Raw genomic sequence first — 25,016 nt, forward strand, 5'->3', positions numbered from 1 at the left:
TTTCATTTATTATTCAAAGTAAGCACCTTCCCAATCAGGGAAAGTAACTCGGGGGAGCATACAAGTTACTGATATTTATAAATTGCAAAAGTTGCCAGAAAAATATAACTATACATTTCACTGTGAAGAATTTTGAACAATCTGGTCAAAACTTATAGAGTTGGTTTCTAGACTTTTTAAAATAATTTAATATGTAGACCATATAATTATCAGTATCATCATCATCATTCTATCCACTGTCTATCTACTGCATATGAAGGCCTCTTCCGCATATTTCCAACAAATACAGTCTTGAACTTTCCTTTGCCAGATGAGCCCACAATACTTCCCAATGTCATCGCTCCATCTTGTCTTAGGTGTCTTTCATGGACACTACTGTCAAGACACTTAGCATTGGCAAATCCACAAGGTTGTGTCCTTAGTCCACTACTGTTCTCCATCTATTCATCTGATTGCACAAATAAACATCCCAACAATAGGATAATGAAATTTGCAGATGATACTACACTTGTAGGTCTTATTTCTGGGGATGATGAGTCTGCATATCGGGATGAGGTATTACAGCTATCCCGCTGGTGCAAAAATAATAATCTTCTATTTAATATTAAGAAGACCAAGGAGGTTATAGTGGATTATAGGAAAAAAAGAGCAGACATTCAGCCACTGTATATAGAGGGAGTTCGTGTGGAACAGGTGGTTGAATGTAAGTTTCTCGGGACCATCATTACAAATAACCTGACCTGGAGTGCAAACACCGCTGCTTTAATTAAGAAGGCACAACAACGGTTGTATTTACTAAGGATTCTTAGGAAACAACAACTGGCTGAGAGTCTACTGACTACCTTCTATCGGAGTTCAATTGAGAGTATATTATCCTACTGTCTCTGTGTATGGTTCTCGAGCTGCACAGTGGCAGAGAAAAAGGCAATTCAGAGGGTGATCAAGACGGCCCAAAACATCATTGGCTGCTCACTCCCCTCTTTGGAAGAACTGTATAGGAATAGACGTAAGAGGAAGATACTTAATATATTGAATGACTCCTCTCATCCGGGACATCAGCTCTTTGAACTATTACCATCGAGAAGGAGATTTAGGGTATTAAGAACAAGGACGACCAGATTTAAGAACAGTTTTTATCCAAGTGCAGTTTTGAGTTTGAATGCAGGGTCATAAGATTTTTGTGGAATTAAATGGCTGAGAGTAATGGGGTATTTACATTTTTAAATTGCATAGAGATGATTGTATGGTTGGTTGTGTTTAGTTTAATTTTTTTTTCTTTTTAGTGGTGTTTGTCCAGTTTTTACTTTGTGGAAGAGCACCTCATTTCGTTGCACCCGCTTGCGAGTGTAATGACAAATAAATTCTTATGTCTTATGTCTTTATCAAGTGGAATCCATTCTATGACTGCCTTATTCCACCAGGCAATTATCAGTATATTGTTTTAAAAAGCAAGCACACACCGCACAAAGGATTTACAGTGTTAGATATACTAATGAGAACAGTGAGATTCCAGTGTCCTTCTTCATGTGTACTGTGTTAACATAGAGTAGGACTGGCCCCTGTCCTATTAGGAATAGGCTTCCATAAGAGAAAGCTGATACAAGCTGATGTCCCGGAAAGTGGGATGATGTTTGGAGCAGCTCGTCATTCCATCTGGGATGGGGGCCTGAGGAGGCACCCCTATAGCCCCATGCTCTGTAGAGTTCTGCCTTCATGAAGAGAGCCACAGTTAATTCCCTTTGCCTTCAAAAGGCTGTATACCAGAAAGAATAAGTTAATTAACCAGATTCTCTGATTATATGAGACTGTTTAGCTTAGATGAAAGAAGGAAGGGTGAATGAGTAGACTAAAACCACAATGCAAAACAATTTCCTACGTAAGGGAAATTCTTAATTATTTGTTTCAATTAAAAAATGCTGTCACCGCAAAGATTTTAATGTGTGGGGGTCATGAGACAGTAAAAACAGATGAGATGGATTGCAGTCTAATGCCTCCAGCATTTGCTATGCATCAGCTAAAAACCCGTTAGTACATTTATATAAATCTTATTTATATAGTGGAATTTGTTAACAATATATTTTTATAGTACAACATAAATCTTGTTACTAGATTCTGATTCTGTCACTTCCAAAGTAACAATCAATAATGGATAATCTTTAGACAAATAGCAGTGCTTAGAAAATCTCTTGAAATAATTATAGCACTGTCGTCTTTCCACAATACGTAATATAACAGTGTGGCTTGCTGGATTCAAATAATCAAAAGCATGGCATCAGTTCTAATTCTTACTATAACATTTTAGCATGTTATTTAGGACAGATTTAAAGGCTCCGTATCTGTTTACATTTTTAAGCTTTGACTTTGCAAAAAATAAAATTAAACCAATTTATCCTTTTTATTTATATATAATAACAGCATCATAAACTGCATCAAATCAGGAAGAGAAATTGAGAAATATTGCCAAAATATGTTGTTAATAACAACAGTCTCATATGTATTTTTGATATCATTTACTCCTAGTTCCCCAAAATACAGAAACCTAAAATGAATAGTCAGAACCACAGATCAATATCACATCCATCTGGATTCATTTCTGCCAATCAGTATTCAATTTGCAGGAAGTATTAGTCCTCTGAGAAACCATTAACAAGTTCAAATCTCAAAGATTAACACAAAAAAGATTCTGTAGCATTTCACATTTCATACTATACATTATCTACTATGATACTCAGCAGATTTTGAATTGTTAAAAATCTACAAATATGAACAAAGCAACCATATTGCTAAGATTATCATTATGAAACATGTAATAGCAAGTTGTGAATTTGTGTGTTATCCCTCCACACAGAAGATTTTGCTTTTGATTCTATGAATCCTGCTTGCCCATCAGAATGAAATGAATTATAGTTAGCCTAGAATACAAAATATTCAAATCTTGGGTTGTGATAGTTTATAAACAATAATAGTTAAGTTTAAAGAAGAGGGGTCAACCTATTCTCCAAAGCATCTGAAGGCAGGACAAGAAGCAATGGATGGAAACTAATCAAGGAGAGAAGCAACCTAGGAGAAATTGCCTAACAATTAGAACAATTGATCAGTGGAACAACTTGTTTTTAGAAGTTGTGGGTGCTCCAACACTGGAGGTTTTTAAGAAGAGAACCATTTGCCTGAAATGGTATAGGGTTTCCTGCTTGAGCAGGGGGTTAGACTAGAAGATCTCCAAGACCCCTTCCCACCCTGTTATTCTGTTAACCACAGTTGAGATTCACTCGGTCTCAATTGTGGTTAACCTACAACTGAGATGTACCCATCCTTTCACAGCACAGGCAGCAGCACATGGACAGGACATTTATATCATCATCAAAAAGAGAACCATCTACCCCTTCTTTTATTTTTGCTACAAAAACTTGTAATTTCTAACTGGATAATTTATAAATTTAGTAACATCTGGAGGGTCAAATATTTCCCACTCCTCATTTACACATTATATATTCTGTTGAGGTAATTCCCCGTTAGGAGAATGAGTGCACACAGGGAGACGTAGTGAGAATGGTGAAGAATAACACACAACCAGCACACAGATACACTGTATAGTAAAATGTAGGTTTTTACTTCCAGTAAACAGTTAAGCAAAGTCCAACAAGCAGTCCAAGTCATACACAGTTATAGCAGTCAGTTTTCAGTCCAGGGATAATCCAAATATCAAAGTCCAGTATCAAAAACAATTCAGTAATAGACTCACATCAATCCAACAATAACGATGATCAGCAACAGTCAATAGGGAAAATGCAGGAACCAAAAATAGCGAACATCAGAACATCGACCAACTAGCAACTAGCAACACTCAGGGAAATCAGGTTTCTGGCTCCATCTTATGGCTGTTTGAGGAACCACACCCAATTACAATTTTAGCATTCCCTTAAAGAGACAGTATTAAAATGTCTATCCTGCTTTATATATTTCCAACCCAACTGTTAGGTGTCTTACATTCCTAACATATTCTTTTTAAAAAAATACAAACTAGAGCGCATCTATTCTAGCACATTTTAGGGTGGTTCGAGGTACCTTATTAACAAATACAATACTTACTAATATAAGACAATACTGAATAAAAGTTCAAAAGTATCAAAATTCAAATATTTAGGAACAACATTCAACAAAGATGATAAAATGGACGAAGAGATTAGGACAGTGGCGGGAATCAGCCTGTTCCCACCAGTTTGGGAGAACCAGTTGTTAACTTTCTGAGCAGTTTGGTGAACTGATTTTTAGAAGAAATCATTAGGGCAGAGAACCGGTTGTTAAATTATTTGAATCCCACCACTGGATTAGATATGATACAGTAAGGCAAACCAAGTGTTAGGACAACTTGCTCCACTCCTACAACTTAAGGTAGTACTGACCAAGCACAAAGAAGCATCTTATGCAAAGCATATTCATCCCCACCCTATGTTAATGCTAAACATGGACCATTTACAACAAAACATAAATAAAAGTTAGTCACCACAGAAGTGAGATGTTTGAGGAAAGCTGCTGGAGTGACCAGAAGAGATAAAATCAGAAATGAGACCATAAGAGAAATAATAAGCATAAAGTGGTTTGCTCACATAGAGAAGATATTGTGGGATTCCATACAGTATCAGATGTATACGAAAAGAGGAGGAGGTAAAAAAAACATGAGGCAGACCCAGAAGAAGACAGAGGGACAACATCAAAGATATACTACAACATCAATTAACAATGATTGAGGTTGCCAAAGAGCAATAGCCAGAACTTTAAATGTACACTAATCGGCATAAATTAAAATAAAATTCATTGCATACAGATCTCAAAGGGAGGTGGTTAGTGGTGGGATTCAATTTTTTTTACTATGTGGGCATGGCTTGGTGGGCGTGGCAGGGGAAGGATACTGTAAAATCTCCAGTCAGAGGTGGTATTTGCCGGTTCTCCGAACTACTCAAAATTTCTGCTACCGGTTCTCCAGAACTGGTCAGAACCTGCTGAATACCACCTCTGGAGGTGGTGAGCCTTTGAGAGCTATATGCAATGAAATTTCATTTTAATGTATGCCGATTAGTGTACATTTAAAGTGACAATAAAGTTATTCTAAATCTAAGTTCTTTGTATCTCCTCCACACGCAAAGCAATAAAAGAGGAAGTCAAGAACAAGATACAATAAAATCGAGAATCACCATAGTACTATAGTCAAGATGTCTCAAATATTCACAGGACCAAACACATACCCTGGCCCTAAGCATGAGGGAAAAGCCAAGTCTTCACACTCTTCTGAAGTACCAATAGGATCAGGGTTATTTGAATCTCAGGAAGACAGCTGTTCAGGGCAGATGTTGCAACAGAGAAGGCATGTCTCCCGAGTCCTGCGGGATGATATTGTTTCACAGAAAGGACCTGTAACATGACCATCTTGCCAAAACTGGTAGGATGGGTACAAACATTGAAGAGAAATGATGCTGAAGTTAACCCGGCCTTGTGTAATGCAGCAGGACTTTAAAGATGATTACCAGCACCTTAAACTGTACACATCTTAATGTTGCTGAAGTTGAGAAACACTGACATAGAGAATTCATACAGCACATTCCAAACCAAGGTCATTATCCCCTGCTCACTGCAGATTGTATAAGATCTTTGTTGGTCCATGCAACAGGGGTACAGGAATAATCCAAAATTCCCCTTGAAACCCCAACGGATCAATAGTTACATGGATAAACGAACTATCCTAAGGTTGGAGCAACTGATAAGATCAGATTTCCCTGCCCTTTCTGCTCCCTCCCACCAAATGTTATGCTGAAAGATGAAGAATTAAGTTGAACCCAAGGACTGAGATAGAGACATGGGAACTTTTATGAAGGGAAAGCCTCATAAGGACATCTCTGCAGGGCAGCAGTCTCTTTTCCATCCAGTGGACTATCTTCTTTAGTAAGGTTTTCCACCCTACGATGTACATGAAATGGAGGGAAGGCTGTAGAGAAAAGCAGACAAAAATATTGCTGCATGAATTCAAGCCTGGTCTTAATCTGTTATTTATAGATGGGTATTAATATATGCAATTTAATTTCTGTTCTGATTAGAAATATTGTTACCCGCCAAGGAATTGCATTCAAATTAGAAACAATCTTTTTAAAATAACTCACTGAACAGAAGACTCTAAAGACTCCCTCTCTATAACACTGAAAGATTGTTGCTCTCGTATTTCCAAAAAATGCAATAACTGGGTTTAGATATTATGATTTTAAATCTGAAATGTGAAGCTTCCTCCCTATGCTTCCATAACAGACCTCACAGAAATTTGTAGATTATGATCTGTTCAATCCTACAGTTTATATTGGCTGAAAGGAGCTCAATTTTAATTGGTTTGAACATTACAATGAATTCTGGCTTCAACAAAGTAAGCAGTATTCCCTCAAGCCCAGGGTTCGATAGTAAGGAGTCTCTCTTAGACTGCAAAGCTAGTTGAATCTATGTTCTCTTTTTAATCCCTCTAACTGAAACTGCCAACATAAGTTTCCTCTTAATTCTGATTCTGCTGAAACTGTGCTCTTGTCACTTTGTCATTTAGAATATTATTGAAGACCTACTAAGACTATTCCCAACCCAACCTGACCTACTATTTTATTTGGTTAAAATAGCATGTGTTAATGGCCTGCCTGTTTAAGTTAAAGATTCTGTACAAACAGTGGCAAGTCAATTTTCTTGTTTTAAGTTACCTTCTAAATTGGCTCTGAAATGGAGAGCTGAAGTAGACACTGTTATGAGTACAAGCTCTGTGGATGAAGGATTCCCCACACAATCACACTGGACTCAACACTGTCCAGATTGTGAGTTTTACATGCCAACGCATTGCTCAAATAAAGCTAAAATTGATCTTGGCACCTTAGATAAATGCCTGGAATAGTTTCAGCAGAGACTCCAAAACTTGGAGGCTTCCATATTAGGCAGAAAACCACATTAGGGATTCTTTGGGGGAAACATGCAGGTAAATGGAGCATGAAGAGAAAGAGAAAGTGGAAAAACTATACAAATTGAATAATTCACACAAAATGGAATTTTCTTAATTAGACTAGTATACTGTCCCTATTTGCAGCTCCATAGCAAAGTCTACTTTTTTTTCGCCTTGGGGAGCCATTCATAGGGTCACAATAATTGTTTTATTTCTCTTTTCAGAAATTAAATGTCATGAAAGCAAAATTCTGTATTTACAGAGGTCACATAGGAGAGAAGAGGGAGCATAAAAAGCAATGATGAAAAATGTAAATATACCTAAATATGGGAATCTATGTGTTTCCTAATTTAATCTATCCAGGATTCTTTATTAAAGTGATGACCTCTGGTAGAAAGGCAATTCTACCTGTGGCCCCTATCACTCCATTATAAACTGCCCTTCAGCCTCCTTGGTTATGAAGGGATTCTTCCTATGCTCCATCTGTCATTGCTACCTATGTTAGCATTTATCTTGCTCAAGGGAACCAGCAATTTGAGAAATAACTCACAAAACTCTCTGCAGTATCGATATGAGCTGGCTTTCTCTAACAGGGTATATACTAGAGAAACTGTATTTGTTTATATTTTATGCATGAGATCTACTGTATATCCTTCTCAGGAACTCAAGACAGCTTACATGAGGATCTCTCTTCATTATATTTCCACACCTATTCAGTGTGGTAGATTGAGATGAAAGTTATTAGATTGGCTGGAATTGATGGGAAGCGTAATCCAACATATTTGAAGGTGTTGGGTTTGAGAAGTCTGGTGTTAAGTGGGTTGGAGGGTTGGAACTGGCAAGGCAAGAAACCAAGAGCTTCAGATCAGACAAAACCATTATGTAAACATAGTGCCTATGCCGTGAATGAGGGGAAAAGAGACACAACAGTCTGTTTACTGTGAAAGAACAGGAGGAAGAAAGCTAATATTTAAACCTTGGTGTGTTCTCTCTCTCTCTCTCTCTCTCTCTCTCTCTCTCTCTCACACACACACACACACACAGAGAGAGAGAGAGAGAGAGAGAGAGAGAGCTATATTCCTGTATTCTGTAGTTGTCAACCTTCTGCATGGATATGACTTCTAGTTTTCAGCCAAGCTTTCATCTACTGTGCTGGGTGCTTAAATGTTCTGTGATTAGCTGGTACTAAGTATGGCAAGTTGTGCATCTCAAGAGTTGTAAATCAAGACATGCCTGGATGATATCCAAAGGCAGAAGTTAAACCAATCAACTAATAATATGATGAAATAATCATGAAAAGATACATAATTTATGGATTACTATATGTTTCAAATTATTGAAGTTTTTAAAAAACTGAAATCATGATCATATTTATGTTAAAGAAAAATGTTTTAAGAGTTGGAATTAAGAGCAAAGGAAAAGTCACTATGATGCTAGCACCTGTGATACTTTGAATTTAAGTGAATAATTTGGGGCTTTTGTTAAATGTACTGCCAAACAATAGAATTGTTAAGCTGCCAAACAATAGAAACAAAGACTAAACAGACATTACAGAGGAAAAGCACAAATCAAAGTCATACCAGGATTTATTTACTGACCTGGGATTGATGATAATGAATTTAATGGATGTTTTAATTGGATAAAAGAAAAACAAAGGAGTGAAAAGAAGACATGCTCTTAAATTATGAAATAAAACCTTCCCCCAAATTAAACATGAAGGTTACATCAACAATAAAGCAGAAGGTAAGAGAGAGGGAGAATCCATAAAAAGACAGAGAAGTCATTAAATTTTTAAACAATTAACATTTACAAATGTTAGCCATATATAATGCACAGATATTACTCTGTAAGCCTAGTTTCACATTATTATACAATCTTATCAACTGCATGATAATATAACAATCTTAAGCACATTTACTCCCAATATCTGCACAATTATTACCTCAGTTATTCATATGTGTATGTGTAAAAGCTTTATGGGGTTTCACTAGCTAGCATTATAGTTTGTAAAAGAAAGCTAGAACAGGAAATGGGTGAATTCCTCCATTAAAAAAAATTGGGAAGATGTTTCTTACAGAATCCCAGCTTGGCCAGCTTGGTATAATCTTAAGTATTCCACATCTGAAAACAAGTTTGCTATAGTGAGTAAAAACACCAGGCTAGAAACCAGGAGACTGTGAGTTCTAGTACATCTTGGGCATGAAGTCAGTTAGGTGACCTTGGGACAGTCAGTCGCTCTTTCAACTCTTAGAAGGAGACAAATGCAAACTGTTTCTGAAATCTAGCCATGGAATCTACAGAAATTAGACCAGGAGTCAACAGTGATTCAAAGACAGAAAAACCAAAACCATAATTATACATTTAGGACTTGTTCATATAAGGAAGCTACTAAGCATAAACCAATTAAAATTGCTTCCGCAGGCTCACTTACCAGTCATAACTTGGTATATAAATGGAAAGTCCTGAATCCATTAAACTATGTATTTATTAGCCTCAGCCACACATGTATCAGAAATCTTGGAGGCCTCGGGATTGCATGCAATCTCCAAAAGGTTGACGTGCAGTTGTGGAGAGCACCAGAAGGTTTTTCTAATTTTTAATTTGGTGTACAAGAAATGATTAAATTCATAACTGGAGAGTATAACTGGAGAATCAAATATAGATTTTGCCTTGATTTTACCTGAGGGGACCAGGATGATAAAGTCCCAGCATACCTAGCCAAGTATAGCCTTCAAAGTTTGTTTTATGTTTGTTTTATGATCAGAGATCAAAAGGAAAGTAATAAGACAATGTAAGCAATAAAACAAGGTGAGATATTAGCATATTAGAGAACAGAAGGTACTGGCAAACAACTAAGTGCTGACATTCAGCAGCCAGATCAACAAACCCTGAACATAATTCAAACCCAGAATCTTCTAACAACAATCACAACTGAACAGAATTTGGCAATTTATTCCCTTCTTAATAATGCAAGGGTTAGCTTGAAATGGAATTTGTCTGCTCTTTATTAACAGAACCATTGACAGAGATTTTTAAGACAGTTTCCCTTGTTTATTTGTTTTAATAGTGTAGCCTTCAACTTGGGAAATGTCTGAACAGAGGAAATACATGTTTGGGTGTCAATCCAAATATTATTAAAATTAATGCAGCATGCACATCCACTTTTCCCTTTCAAAGTATTTGCCAAAAATATCAGTAATTGTCTTAAATTTAAAAGCCTACATTTAAACAACTGCTGAAAACAATGTCCAAAAGCAATATAATTATGCCCCTCAACTAAAGAGATGGGAAAAGACCCCAAAGAGCCATTGCCAACACTAAACTTCGTGGCTAAACAGACTAATCTCTTCTGAGCAGCATCCTCAGATGCTCAGGACTTGCCAATGAAATTGTAGACAACCATCAGCCAAAGGCAGTTTAAGGAGGCCTTTGCAGGGCAGTCTTAATATTCTAAGAAATGAAACTTCCTGTTCTGCAAAGCCAGCCTAATAATGAAAACCCAGCAAAGCCAGAAGCCCCTAACTCAATAGCACCTGTCAAAAAAAAAAAAAAAAACTAATGAAAATAAATTGATATCTATTTACACATATGCTGTAGAGTATATGCATAATGTGTTTAAATATCACTAATAAAGTTAAGTCTCAGCTAAATTTATTGGCTGACATATAAAGACCAATCTCAATAGCAAATCAAGGTTGACAGCAATCTTGGCTGTGCAATTGTTCCTTGGGAATTTGTTTTGTGTGATTTTTTTAAGTTGTCCATTTAAAAAAAAGTCTTCTGGCCATCATGAAATTTCAGAAGCATGATCAAAGCAACTCAGAGGCAACAAGAATCAGGTAGGGAGGCTATGAATAAAGCAGCAATTTTCTAAGCTCTGCAACAATGACCAAAGAAGGGAACAGAGACTGTTCAAGGTAAGATCTAACTTCTGATAATTCTCCCTCTTGAGGAATCATGTGACAATTATTCTATTTTACTATATTGTCTAATGCCAGGCTATCTTGATAGGCTGAACTGCTTCAGCTAGATCAGGTTGTCAAGGGGTATTGGGGGACCATTAATTAACTTTTGACAGTTAGACCGTTTTCTGTTCATGCATTTTCCTGGCCCAACATCCTTTTCTATTTGGGGGCAACTTCACATAGCTACCCTTTCTGATCTCAAGGGACATTAGCAATATTTCTTTTATCACACTTGCTTAACAAGTCTTTTCCAGTTAACTGTTTGTTTGTTTTTAAAAAAAAACTGCTATATTTTTAAGGCAATGCTCACTTTAAATGAGTAGACACAAAAGATTTATAAAGGATTAATCAGTGACTTGTTTTAATAAAAGGTTAAAGAGTCAAAGGCAACTCTTTGGGATTCCAGTTAATCATGCATTTTTCTGCGAGATTCCATTCCATTTCTCATCCCTATCATTTCCAAATCTCTCCAAGAGTCAATCCTCAGTCTATGCCACTGAGCCTTTCTTCATCAGAAAGCCACAGGAGTTATTGATGAAGTGATATAAAACCCTGTTGACATAACAATATGTTAGATTGAGTCCCACAGCTATTCAATGTGTTTTGCAGCTAGCAGAAATCCAGTTGGCAGACAACATACTCAGGCTGAACTGTTGATGGATAACTAATGGCATGTCTGGCCTGTCTTTCTTGTATCAACCTTTTCTTCCTATCAATATCACCACCTGGGCTAAGAATTCAATAGTGATGATCCGGACTGATCAGATCACATAAACATATCCCATCATGCTGCTATAGAAAATCATCACTGGCAAATTCACAGAGCTAGGTGACATCAACAGTAACGTATTTCTATACCTTAGCAAGAGCTCAGGCTGATAGTCACAAAAGGTGGCAATAGCCAGCTAACTTTGGCTGATTTTGAAAAAAACTAAGGATTAGAGGAACTGTGAGCCATGGTGGCACAGTGGTTAGAGTGCAGTACTGCAACTACTTCTGCTGCCTGCCGGCTGACTGCAATTTGGCAGTTCAAATCTCACCAGGCTCAAGGTTGACTCAACCTTCCATCCTTCCGAGGTGGGTAAAATGAAGACCCAAATTGTTGGGGGCAATATGCTGACTCTGTAAACCACTTAGAGAGGGTATCATGGACTCTGATTCTGAGGGGGAGATTGAGCAGCTGACAGGGAGTGGGAGTGTGGCTCCGGTGGCTGTGGAAGAAACGGGGGAAGGGCACAGTCCGGCTGGGCATTCAGAGGAAGACCCAGAGCCACCCCCTCTTCATCCTAGGGCACGCAGGAAGGAATGGAGAAGGGAGCAATGTGGCTTGTAGGAGAGAAAAGGGCCCTTCATTAGTTGCAGCTGGGAGAACAGGATATAAGAAGGGTGTTTCCACATAGCACCTTGCTGGAAGCAAAGCGTGTATTATCTTTGTCGAGGCTTATCTGGGTTTTGGCATTCTCCCAACTGTGTGTGCTGCATTATCTGTTGGAAGTCTGCAATTTATTATCTTGGCCTGTTGTGTTAATTACTTCAGCGTGGTTTGTGTTGGTTTTTTTTATATCTAATTTATTGGTATTTTGGGTTCGGACTGCATCTCTTCCCTTTGTAGACTGTTTTTGGAAGAGTTTGATCTCCAGCTGAGGATAACTGGACATTGGGGGCCAAGTTGGAGGTATTAAAGGGAATTTATCAACTTTCGTGACTTTGTTATTTTTGTGCCATGGCCCGGGTCATCACAGAGGGCTGTAAAGCACTGTAAAGTGGTATGCAAGTCTAAGTGCTATTGCTATTACTAACTGGAACCCAAAACACATATACATGGAGGGCACAGTGTCTACCCTGTTGTTGAGTGAGACAGTCAGTGATGCAGAATAAACTGAAGGAAAAAATCAATGACAACCTGTGCACCTCTTTGCTACTTGTTAAGTCATGGGAACTGGCATCAATAAGAACAAAGAGGAACAGTAATCTTGCTTACCTTCCTTAGAGAGTGTGCAAATTGGACCTAAAGGTGAAGATCAAGCAAATGGATTTACTGGCAACTCGAGGCAAAGAGGAAATTGGATCAATAAGTCAATATTACTCAGATAACCACCAAAACCTGGGGATAGCTCTGATTCCAATTACTATGGGCCATATCTCCCTTAGACTATTGTGAGCCAAGTAAAATTTTACAGCTTTGGTCCATCAGTGGGGGAAAATGCAGTGGTTAGATAGGTGCATTTCAGATAGCTGAATTAGGTTTAATGAAAATACCAAAGACTACACAGGTATTCAGACTTACCTAGTAATCAAGGTAGATGTCAAAAAAACAGAAGATGGAAAAATTGAAGTCCAAATCTCTGACCAAATATTATGCCAATGAAATCTACAGCTCATTTGTGGGGGAGGGAATGGTTTGTAACCTGAATGCATTTGTTAATTATAGGTATCATCAGACATTTAAAGGTACAAGAGAGAAAAGTCCAGATGAGGGTTAGAATCTGTTTTCAAAACTCAGAAAGATCATCTCAGGAATACTCTATCCACAGAATGGATGAGAGACAATGTGTTAAATGTTCTAATACAGAGGTCGCTAACCCCCGGTCTGTGGACCAGGGCCAAGCCGCACAAGCAAGTGAAGCCCCATCTGTGGGATGAAGGCAGCATCTGAAACCATGCTCCCTCCAGTCCACGGAAAAACCTCTCTCCACGGAATTGGCCCCTGTTGCCCAAAAGATTCTAATAAACCATTTTGCAAGAGTAAACTGTCCTCCTAATGATGACTAAATTAAACCATTACTGTTACATCACTGGGAGGTATTAACATAGAGTTGTTATCCTGCTTCCTATTTCCAAAGAGCAACATGGTGCTTCCTTGGAAGGATATTTCTGTTACATACTTCATTAACTTCCTGATGGGTAACAGGGCTCTGTGAAGTTTGACCATGACAAAAATCAGAGGGGAAGTTGAATTGTTTTTCAATTAAATCTGACAGTACTGGCAGCGAGAGGCCACTAATACTGTAGGAGGCAAAGAGAACACATGATACTCTTTCAGAATCTCTGGATGAGGGCGCAGAACTGTGATCAGCAGCTTGTAAAATCCATGTGACCAGAAGCAAAGGGAATCTGGTGGAATGTTTGACACAATCAGACTTACAATAAATCAAAACAACTGGGCAATTAAATGCATTTTACCTAATGAGAAATAATGATCTAGAGAAAATGTTCAGAGTTCAACTCTTAGGATTACCAGATTTCTCCTTAACCTGAAAATTATCTTTCACCCAGGAATTTGGAATTTTTAATTTCATAGAAGTCATATTATTTTTAGCTAATTAAAATTATTTTGCAGACTACCAATTGAACTTGTCTTAAGAAATAAGAGTCCTGCTTGGCAGGCACTCACTAAAGGGTGTGTGTGTGTGTGTGTGTGTGTGTGTGTGTGTGTGTGTACTGCACAGTGGTGGGATTCAATTTTTTTTTTACCACCGGTTCTGTGGGCATTGCTTGGTGGGTGTGGCAAAGTTAGGGTTAGGGTTAGGGTGGCAGAGATGGTATTTGCCAGTTCTCCGAACTACTCAAAATTTCCACTACCGGTTCTCCAGAACTGGTCAGAACCTGCTGAATACCACCTCTGCTGTATATGTATTAGCTATGTACACACACACATAATTTAAATACAATACAAACAAAATGTGGCAATCAGTAATGAATTCAATTCCTAGTAAAAAGATTTGCAAAATAAACCTTTAATCTAGCAATGTCCAAGAGGGCATGTGGTGACTGCAGCTCCTACAATTCTTTGCTCTGGAATCTATTTAGATGTCACAGCAGAGAAACCTCCTTTACAGCTTACCCTCCGTATCCAAATTTGGGAGGGGAAGAAAAGAAAACATTAGGTTTTGTTTTTCTTCAATGTAAATATCAGGCAAATGGCTAGAAAATACTCCAGTCAGTTCCATTCTATTTACTTCTTCACTGTCCAATGTTTTTGGTACAAGCTTTTCCTTTCCAAGATATACTGTAAGTATTGGTAATATAATTTTTAAAATAGCATTTTATTTCTGCAAGTCTGTTCTACTCTGTGTTTGTCTTGCTTATCAAAGGGAGTTTAATGTGGGATAGAGAATGGGTAATGTCTTCTCTCTCTTTTCCCTGCCCCCTCATCCTCCCAGCAGCTATAAAATAGCTCAGCCCAGCCAGAACCAAGAGCTCAACAAAGCTCCCACACCCCACCAGCTCCCATCTTCCATTCAACCAAAATGGGCCACTCAGGCAGAGCAGTCCAGGAGTTACAAATAGGCCAGACAGGAATAAACAGAGCAAACAAAGAATATCCTGTCCACTCTGAGAAAAGCTCAAGAAAGTGATGTCTCCATTAAAATTCAAGGCAGGGAAGCTGCACACACCCTGTCAACAGCTTGGCTAATAAAATGAAAGGGGAGGGAGGGAGGAAAGGCTTATAGAGGAAGGGGGGGAAGCTTATGAAGGCATGCCGATAAGCCAAAAATATTACAGCCAATATTTTTACAACGTTATAATTTCACTCATCTGTTGCAATGAAGCAGAGCACAAACTGTGCCATGTGCCCCCATCACCAACAACAACCGACCCCAAGTCCCATTCACTTTCCATTTGGTAGCATTCCCAAGATCATTTCTGGGGCTCATCGGTTTAGCTGTGGTTTCTGAGACTGCATGGCATTATCCAATGTTTGTTGAGATGATTTAAATAAATAACTAGGAGCAGGAGAGGACAGCGTCTCTGATTTAAGAGGTGGCGTTGAATTTGGGGCCGTCTTAATTGCAACACTGAGGAGCTACCTACTGACACAGAAGGGTATTGCTTACCTGATTTGTAAGTTTCTTCCCCAAATGCTGACATTCTAAATGTAAACAAACCACTTCATCTGTTTTGCCGCACTTTTGATTAGCACTTGTGTAAAATTAACTGCTGAGGAAGCTTTAAGCAATACTACTTAGAAGTTAATGCTAGTTGCAGGGTTGAGGAGAGAAGCTGTACATATTCCCATTCCTTATCTCTACGTGTATTCACTTTAAAGTTTAAAGAGAACCTATGTACATATATCTTTACATGGGTTGAGCCGTTTTGCACAACCTCAACAAATGTAATACGTTAGCCTGAACAGGATCCATTTATTTTAGCTGTATGTTTGAGACACAGAATTAGTGTCTTGGTGTGAATTAATGAAGCATGAATAAGAATGGATATAAAGCATCGTCACCAAATAAGCACAAGAGCACTGATGCTAAGAGAAATAAAAGGGAAGACAGGGAAGTAGATATCTTGTTGAATTATCTCTTCCTGTGAAAGCCATTGAAACAACAGATTATAGATACACACCTCTCTATATTTCAGAAATTAGAATAACCTCATTGAAATTCTGACGTTCCAGCAAGTTTTTCAGTCTGGATTATTGCAATACTTGTATGTAATGATTACATTTCTGTGTTTTTTCTTTCTTTTTTCTCTCTCTCTCCTCTCTCTCTCTGTATCTCTGTCTTAAAAATGTTTTTAAAAGTTTAAGATGAGACAAGATATTAAAATTACTTAAAAGGCTAAGGGAGGGGTTTCAGGGGACTAACCAGCTCCAGGGCTGCATGCTCCCTTGGGCTCCTCACATGACACCACAGTTTTAACTCCATTTTAGAAGTCCAAAAGAGTGGGGGCCTGTCTCATCTCCAAGGGAAGAATATTCCCTAGGGCAGCGGTCGCCCACCGGTGGGCCTTAAGAAAATTTTGATGGGCCGCAGAGAAATCTCACCCCCAGAGCACCCACCAAAGCAATTAATCCAGGCTGTGCAGAAACACAAGGCTGCGACGCCCACATGGCCCGCAGGAATGCTCCCTGCCCACTCACTCCTTACCCGGCAAACTTGCCTGCTAAAATTGCTATTTTTCCTTTTTCCGATCATCATCTGTTCTTCTGTGCTGGGAGATTTAGATTAGCTAGGAAGCAGGAAATGGTTGGATTTCTTGCTTTCTAGTTCATCTTTAGATCTTCGGCTCTGCTTCCCTTAGGACTGAAGGTTTGCTTGCAAGCAAATTCAGTGCAGACTCATGGCAAGCAAATTTGAGAGACTGAGTTAGCCGATGGCAGATAGATAGATCACTGAATGATTCTGTGAGCAACTCAATCTGCCTGCTTTGCCTGCTTTGGGGTAAAAATTGCTTTTTTATATAAAAGAAATCAATATTTATATACATGGTCTGTTGTGAGTTAATTTTGTGAGTTTGCTTGCAAGCAAATTTTATGTGACAGACTGAGCTAGCCAATGGCAGATAGATAGATTTCTGAATGAATCTGTGATTCTGTGAGCAACTCAATCTGCCTGCCTGCTTTGCCTGCTTTGGGGTAAAAGTTGCTCTTTTTATAAAAAATTCAATATTTATATAAATATTTATATTTACATACAAGCCATGCCCAGCCAGTCACATGACCACCAAGCCACACCCACAAATTAGGCCATGCCCACAGAACCGGTTAGTGGTCCCTGGGATCTAAAATTATGAGTTTGGTGGTCCCTGAGGTCCAAAAGGTTGGCGACCCCTGCCCTAGGGTGAGGGTGATGGCAGTGAAGGATCTCTTCCTAGATCCTAGCAGTTGGGATTCTTTAGCTCACAGGGTCTGCAACATACCTTTCCTGTCTGACCGAATGGAATGGGGCGGATGGGAAAAAGATGTCCAAATTGCTATCATTCAAAAGATTTCTTACCTCACGAAAATATAACAGATTTCCAATGAAAGGCAAAGGCGGAGGATGACGGACTCCCACTTTATCAAGCCTGGAGAACGAAGAGGTGGTATGCCTGGATTTAAAAAAAAGGGGAAAAATTTTCAGAGTTGAAGGAATAGGGCTCAGAACTCAGGTGAGAGGAGAGCTGTGAAGTCCAACTGGTGCAGCAATCATGGGGAAATCCCAGAGTCACTTGCAGTGCAAGATGGGATAGGAACCTTTTGTTCCATTTTTATTCTCAAATGTGCTATTGCTTTACTTCAGAAAAGGCTGTTGATTCAAGCTCTAGATATATGAAATAAAATCAGATTCAGTAGTCTTAGATTGCCCCAATATCATACAACACTATGAAATCCAACCCTACTGATCTTACTACATCAGCCTTCACCCATCTGGTATCTGCTAAATAATTTTGATTATGGCCTTTGTGGGCCATGCAAGCTGTAGATTTATGGAAATTATCATCTAACACAGCTGGAGAATGCTACACAGAGAAAGTCATTTGAGATGCCTTCAATACAACTCAACAAGATCTGATGTTCATTTGTGAAATTGCTTGCTTGCTTTCCAACATTTCGATCTAGTGCTGGCAAAGACACCTCAGGAGACAGTAATGGGAAAAATTCACTACTCTTTTTCCTTCATGGTATAATAGGAAATTCTGCTTTATATAATATAACATTTTTTCCTGGTACTATTAAAGCAGAGACAGGCAATCTAGTGGGAGAACATGAGCTATTCTGTGACAGGACACAACAAAAAAAGAACCCACAGTGAGCAAGGAGGTGATTTACAGTGAAGATGGGATTTCAAGGATGGTTCCTTATGGTTGGTTTTTTTCTTTTTCCAAGGGGTAAGCTTTTTTGTGGAAGGAGATAGCTAGGCCTAAAAGAAAGCTTGCATAACTTTTAATATTTGACTTTTCTCTGCCCTCCACTCTGAAGAAAAAAATACCCTTCTTTTTGTCAAAGGCAGAATTTCTGGGTGTTCATGATCACAACAATGAAGGCCAAGCATTTGCTATAAATGTTGTTTCCTATAAATACTTTCACAAGATTATTTTTCTTCAATTTTGTGAGAAAGCAGAAACAAATGCTGGCTGGTACTCCAAGCAGACAAGCATGGTTTTCCCATCATTGCTGAGTTTCAGATTCTTCTAGTAGTTTTCTCATAGAAGAGAGTTATTGCTCTACAACTCTTCTTGTTAGCTCACATTATCAGAAAACTATTCAACAGGTGTAAGAAAGAAAAGGCCAGCCAAAGGCTTCAAAGCTGCTGTGTAGGGTACTACTACCCTGAATAGGGTACTATAGATACCAACAAGCTTTGAGTAGGGTACTATAGATACCATCCAATGGTCACCAAGAAATTGCCATTTTTAATGTGACAGAAATTAAATACAGAAATTAAATTGTTATTAAGTACAATAGATGCAAATTTGAGGGGTTAAATCAATCATCAATCAATTATTTTATCAAAAATCAATCCAGCAATGAACTTGAACTCCTTTTTCTCCTTCCTTTTCATCCTCCTCCTCCTCATCTTCATATCCCCCAAGCTCTTCAAAGCTGAATCAGCTACATGCAACATTCAACATTGTACAGCTGCACCAGATGTGCTTTGACTACTGCTAATGCTCAGATATTAATCCAAATTAAAACATAGTTGGAAGATGAAATATGGGATTTTTGCATTAGCAAATGAATAAGTGTTGAATAAGGAAGGTTGTAGTGCTTGCAAATCCCCATCAACTGGATTTCAAGAAGTTTTTATATTACAGAACATGTGTAAGCAGTAGTACTTTTGAACTTTATGAAACAATTTAGTAGATCCTAGCTAAATATGTATCCTGATGAGAGCAAATATCAGTCAACGTTAGTACCCTAAAAAAGCAAACTCAATAGGCATATTTTTTTTTATTGAAGTTAGGGGCACATATGATTTTATACATTACTTGTCTTAAACACATTGTACAGGCAAATAGTGTCAATTCAACCCCAATAATGTTAGATATAAGCCATGGTTTATAAATCATATTGTGGCATAGCACAGAATGTGACATTACCCTCTGTTTACGATCCTTCCTTCTTTTGGCCTTCCAGTTGACAATGACAAAAATGTCACTTTTCCATAAATCCCAAAGCAATGGATTATGAATCACTCCATTTTTGTTTCAAATTTACCAGTCAACAGTAATATCTGGCAAAATCTGGGACAAACGTTTCACCAAAGCTATAAAGATATTTGCTACACACCAGCCAGTGGATGATATATATATATATTGAGGTTTTTCTCCCAATTCTATCCAGTGTATCCTAATTAATTCACTGTCAACCATAAGATGACAATTATTTATTCATTTATATCATGCAGGAAATTTACTAGGTGCTAAATAACATCAAAATAACACCACAAATACATTTTTACACTTTCTTCCATCTCTGACAGAAGGAAACAGATACACTTGCTTGCTGTATATTTAGTGAAAAAGGTATAGTAATGAGGAAATCATAATGAGCTAGCCACGATTATAACATGCTTCAAGGAATTTCTCCACTAACAATATCTAGGTATACCTTACTGATACTAAAGCAGAGGTGTCAAACTCATGGCCTGTGGTTCAGTTCCGGCCCATGGGGTGCTTAAATCTAGCCCCCGGGGGCCGGCCTGGAAATAGCAAAGGACCGGCCTGCAGTGCCTCTGCCGGCCAAAACGGGGAACAAAGTGCTGCAGAAGGTTGTCCAGGCTAAAAACGGGGCATGGAGTGTGTGTGTGGAGGTAATATATATTTCATGAATCTCATTCTTGAATATTGTCAACCATAGTCTGAACTTAACAGTGATCATCTCGTGGTAGCAGAATTACAGGGTGATCTTCCCTTCTTAGGGATTAATCCATTAATGACTAAAACTGAATACACAGGTAGTCCTCAACTTATGACCACAATTGAGTCCAAAATAAGTGAGACATTTGTTAAGTGAGATTTACTGTAACCTTCCTTGCCACAGTGGTTACGTGAATCACTGCACTTGTTAAGTCAGTAACAGGGTTAAGTGAATCTGGCTTTCTGTTTGATTTTGCTTGTTGAAAGGTTGCAAAAGGTGGTGATCACATTACTTTGGGACACTGCAATAGTCGTAAGTATGAGTCAGTTGCCAAGCATCTGAATTTTGATCACATGACTATGGGGATGCTGCAATGGTCGTAAGTGTGAAAAATAGTCTTAAGTCCCTTTTTTCAGTGCCATTGTAATTAAATGAACTATTGTAAATAAGTTGAGTCCTAATTCACATGTTGCAATGTTGTGAATAAACAATGATGCCATAAACTATGAACCATGGTTCTATAAATCATCATTTATAAACAGTGGTTCATATAACATACAAAACTATGGCCTATTATGGCTTAGGGCAACTAAGTGGCCTTATCTGACAAATGGATGATATTATTTAAGAAGGAAAATGCAGTAACTATTTTATTTATTTATTTTTGACAAAAAATGGGCAGATAAATATTTTGAAAAGATAATGCTGGCCAAAACGGCAATTTTGGGCAAATTGAAACAAAAAAACCTGTTAGTTGTATATAAAAGGAAAGCTTTTCTAATGGTCTGTCTTAAAAGATGTTACAGTCATCCTGGTTTTTTAAAAATAGAAATTTTACAAAATGTAATAATACGGTGCAAGTTGCAGTTCTGAAATAGACCAATTTTAAAAATTGATTTGATATCTCTGAGTCCAGATATCACAGCCCAAGTCCCCAAACGTAATCTCCTAATCACATGTTGCAGTAGGACCCTAACATACAATTTTTCCTTGATGAGTTCTGGATATGTACTTTCTTTTGCTTTGTATGCTCTTAACTCGGGCAGAAGCACAGAACATTTATTATGCCTTTGAAATGTGATATTTTTAAAAATGTTTCAATGCAATTTCAACTAAGCAGCAGAAAATTTCATAACACTTTTTCATCATATAATTACATGTCTTAATTATATAATTTGATGTCTTAATTGCATAATTAAAAAGACATGATGTTTCAGCTTAATTAGACATCTTAATTATTATGCAAGATCATATGCTAGTATTGCGACCCCCTTTGCAAATGTAAAAGAAGTGCTTCTAGATATAACTCCAGCCATTTTGAGATGTTAATAGGATGAATGAATTTTGATCTGAATACATTGAGACACATGAGAAGCAGATGGAAGCATCTGCCCTGTTGTACCATTAATATTCTTTGCGTTAAAATGAGTAAGATGAGCCACTAACTCTTCTACCTTTTAGAAACAGCACAGAGGTATTCCTTGTAAATTATTTGAGATATGGTTACAGTCTCAATAAAACTATCCAACTTCTCAAAGATTCATAAGAGAATTTTGCTCGTATCTTGTCAGTTACACACTCAAGCATCCAGCCCTTTGGTACACCATATGCTCATCATTTCACAGTTGACAAGTCAGTATACACCAGTCTGTTTTATATACTGGGCAAAAAAAGAAGATACAAGTTATAATAGTGAATAATAATAATGCACAAGAAGAGAATGGCTCAGATTGATAAAATCTAAACAAAGAACTTCTAAAAATTGCAATATACTGGTAGTTTTTGACTTATGACCACAATTGAGCCCAACAGTTCTGTTGCTAAGTGAGACATGTGTTAAGTAAATTTTGCCCATTTTATGACCTTTCTTGTCAAAGTTGTTAAGTGAATCACTGCAGTTGTTAAATTAGTAACATGGTTGTGAAGTGAATCTGGCTTTCCCATTGACTTTGGTTGTCAGAAGGTCACAAAAGGTGATCACATGACCCCAGGATACTACAACAGTCATAAATGTAAGTCAGTTCCCAAGCATTTAAATTTTGATCACGTGATCGTGGGAATGGGATGCCGCAAGTCATAAGTTTGAAAAACAGTCATAAGTCACTTTTTTCAGAGCCGTTGTAACTTTGAATGGTCACTAAATGAACTGTTGTAAGTCAAGGGCTACCTGTAATTGATAAAGGAAGGCTCTGTGCTTGCCCAGTGTGAAATTTGGGCATGTAAGATCTGTAGATCTAATTCTTAAGAGTTGTATTATATGCAGGCATCTTCAACACTGTTCTTGGATTCTCTGACTAGCAAAGGGAGTCAATCTCTAAGATGACAGAATTTGGACTATTGTTCAGGCTTAATCTTATGTTGAAATCCCTGACTATAACAATACAAGCAAAGGAGGAGCATAGCCAAAGACCATTAATGTGGGTTTTCCACCTTTGACCAGGTTTCTATGATTCAAGATCAAGGTAATATTATGTGCATATAAACATTTACTAGAAACAAATTCTAGTGACTGGCTGAAATACGGATGTTCAGATCTGCAAAAACTGTGTCTTGTTCCAAGGGCTGCTAGAAGAGACAAGCATTTATCACCCCAAATATGCAAATCACTATGCAAATTCAGTCTCTGAAATAAAAGAATTTTTAACTGGGTTATATAATTTGTAAATGCAGGTTCGCTTATTCTGAGTTCTCATCCAGCTATTTCCAAAAGAGCAGTAATAATAATTCAGGTAATATTATAAGTAAACTGGACGTTTTAGGAACAAAGTGGTAGGAACTCATATGCGATGCCAGGGCTTGAGCCTAGACATGGGGGAACTATAGAAATATCTAAGATTCTGCCACCAACAAGAAAACTCAGCAACTTTTAAAAGCTATTGGATTCTTCCAGATCTTTGTTCTACAATAATTTTGACAATAATTAATAATCTGCCAGGTACATACAGTGGTACTTCAGTACTCAATTGGTTCCAGGAAGCGTGAGGAGTACCAAAAATGATGAGTACCAAACAAATTTTTCCCATAAGGAGTGACTCACTAGGAAAATCCACAAATAGGTTCTAGCTTGTGTGTTGAGTTCCAAACACACGATGAGTACCAGATCAAAATGTTCATGTCAAAATGCATTGAGTACCAAATTCAATGAGTTTCAAAGCAGTTTGAGTACCAAGATACACTGTATAGTTCAATAAATCAAAAAGAACTATGAATAGAATCAATCTTGGGGCAGCAAAGGATGAACAAGGATTTATATTCCTTTATTTCACATACTGGGCAGAAAATTCAGATACAATTGAAATAAGATGAATAGCCTGTTAATGGATTATTTGCTGTTTACTGAAAGCAAATATTAATTGCTTTTCTAGAACTCACTTCAGTTTTTATTAAGGGATTAAAAATAGACCAAAGCAAATCAAAGAGTTGACCAAGAGACAGAAGATCAGTACCCATGTTTAAAATGGGACTAAATAAATAGTTGTTTGAATCAGTGGTCACCGGAGTACTTTTGATTATGCAATGGCCTGGCCCTGTTACCCTATTCTCAAATTATTATTAATCACATTTACTTGACCATACATCTCACAGAAATGACCCAACTCAATCAATTGGAATAGAGCCAGAAGGGCCCTTGGAGGTCTTCTACTCCAACCCACTACTCAAGCAGGAGAACCTATACCACTTCAGATAAGTGACTGTCCAGTCTCTTCTTAAAAACCTCAAGTGATAAAGCACCTACAACTTTTGAAGGCAAGCAGTTCCACTGGTTAACTGTCCTCACTGTTAAGCTTTTCCTTAATTCCCGGTAGCTTCACTGCTTGATTAGTTTCCATCCATTGTTTCTTGTCTTGCCTTCAAGCGCTTTGGAAAATAAGTTGAAACGTTGCCCCCCCCCCCCACTTCTTTATGGCAGCCCTTCAAATACTGGAATACTGCTATCATGTCACCCCAGTCCTTCTTTTCTCTGGACTAGCCTAACCCAATTCCTGCAACAATTCTTCATATGTTTTCATCTCCAGGCCCTTAGTTATTTTAGTTGCTCTTCTTTGCACTTTTTTCAAAGTGGCAACATCTTTTTTGTAATGTGGTGACCAAAATTGGATGCAGTATTCCAGGTGTGGTCTTACTAAGGATAAAGGGGTACTAATGCTTCACATGATTTTTATTCTATGCCACTGTTTATACAACCAAGGATTATATTCACTTTTTCGGTGGCGGCTGCACACTGCTAGCTCATATTTAAGTGATCATCTACTAGGACTCCAAGGTCCCTCTCACAGTTACTGTTTTGAGTCAGGTTTCACCTAATCTCTACTTGTATTTTTGGTTTTCCCTCCCTATGTATAAAACCTTGCTTTTCTCCACATTAAATTTCATATTGTTGGTTAGGGCCCATTGTTCAAGTCTGTCAAGATCTTTTTGGATCCTGAGCTTGTCTTCTGGGATGTTGGTTATTCCTGCCAGCTTAATGTCATCTGAAAATTTGATGAGTTCCCCTTCTGTTCCCTCATCTAAATAATTTATG

General features: G+C 37.9%; 1 protein-coding gene across 2 annotated transcripts in view; it reads right to left on the minus strand.

Annotated features, from left to right (window-relative positions):
* Positions 1-25,016, minus strand: part of TBXAS1 (thromboxane A synthase 1) — a 238,679-nt gene that overhangs the window by 170,563 nt on the left and 43,100 nt on the right. For both annotated transcript variants that reach the window (XM_087968482.1, XM_026695041.2), the window contains exon 3: positions 17,649-17,742. In XM_087968482.1, coding sequence (XP_087824608.1) covers positions 17,649-17,742 — 94 coding nt within the window. The remainder of the gene's footprint in view (positions 1-17,648; positions 17,743-25,016) is intronic.

The sequence above is a fragment of the Notechis scutatus genome, chromosome 6, assembly GCF_049901735.1.
Source record: "Notechis scutatus isolate UNSWTSFEM ecotype Mainland chromosome 6, rNotScu1.2, whole genome shotgun sequence".
Lineage (NCBI taxonomy): Eukaryota > Metazoa > Chordata > Lepidosauria > Squamata > Elapidae > Notechis > Notechis scutatus.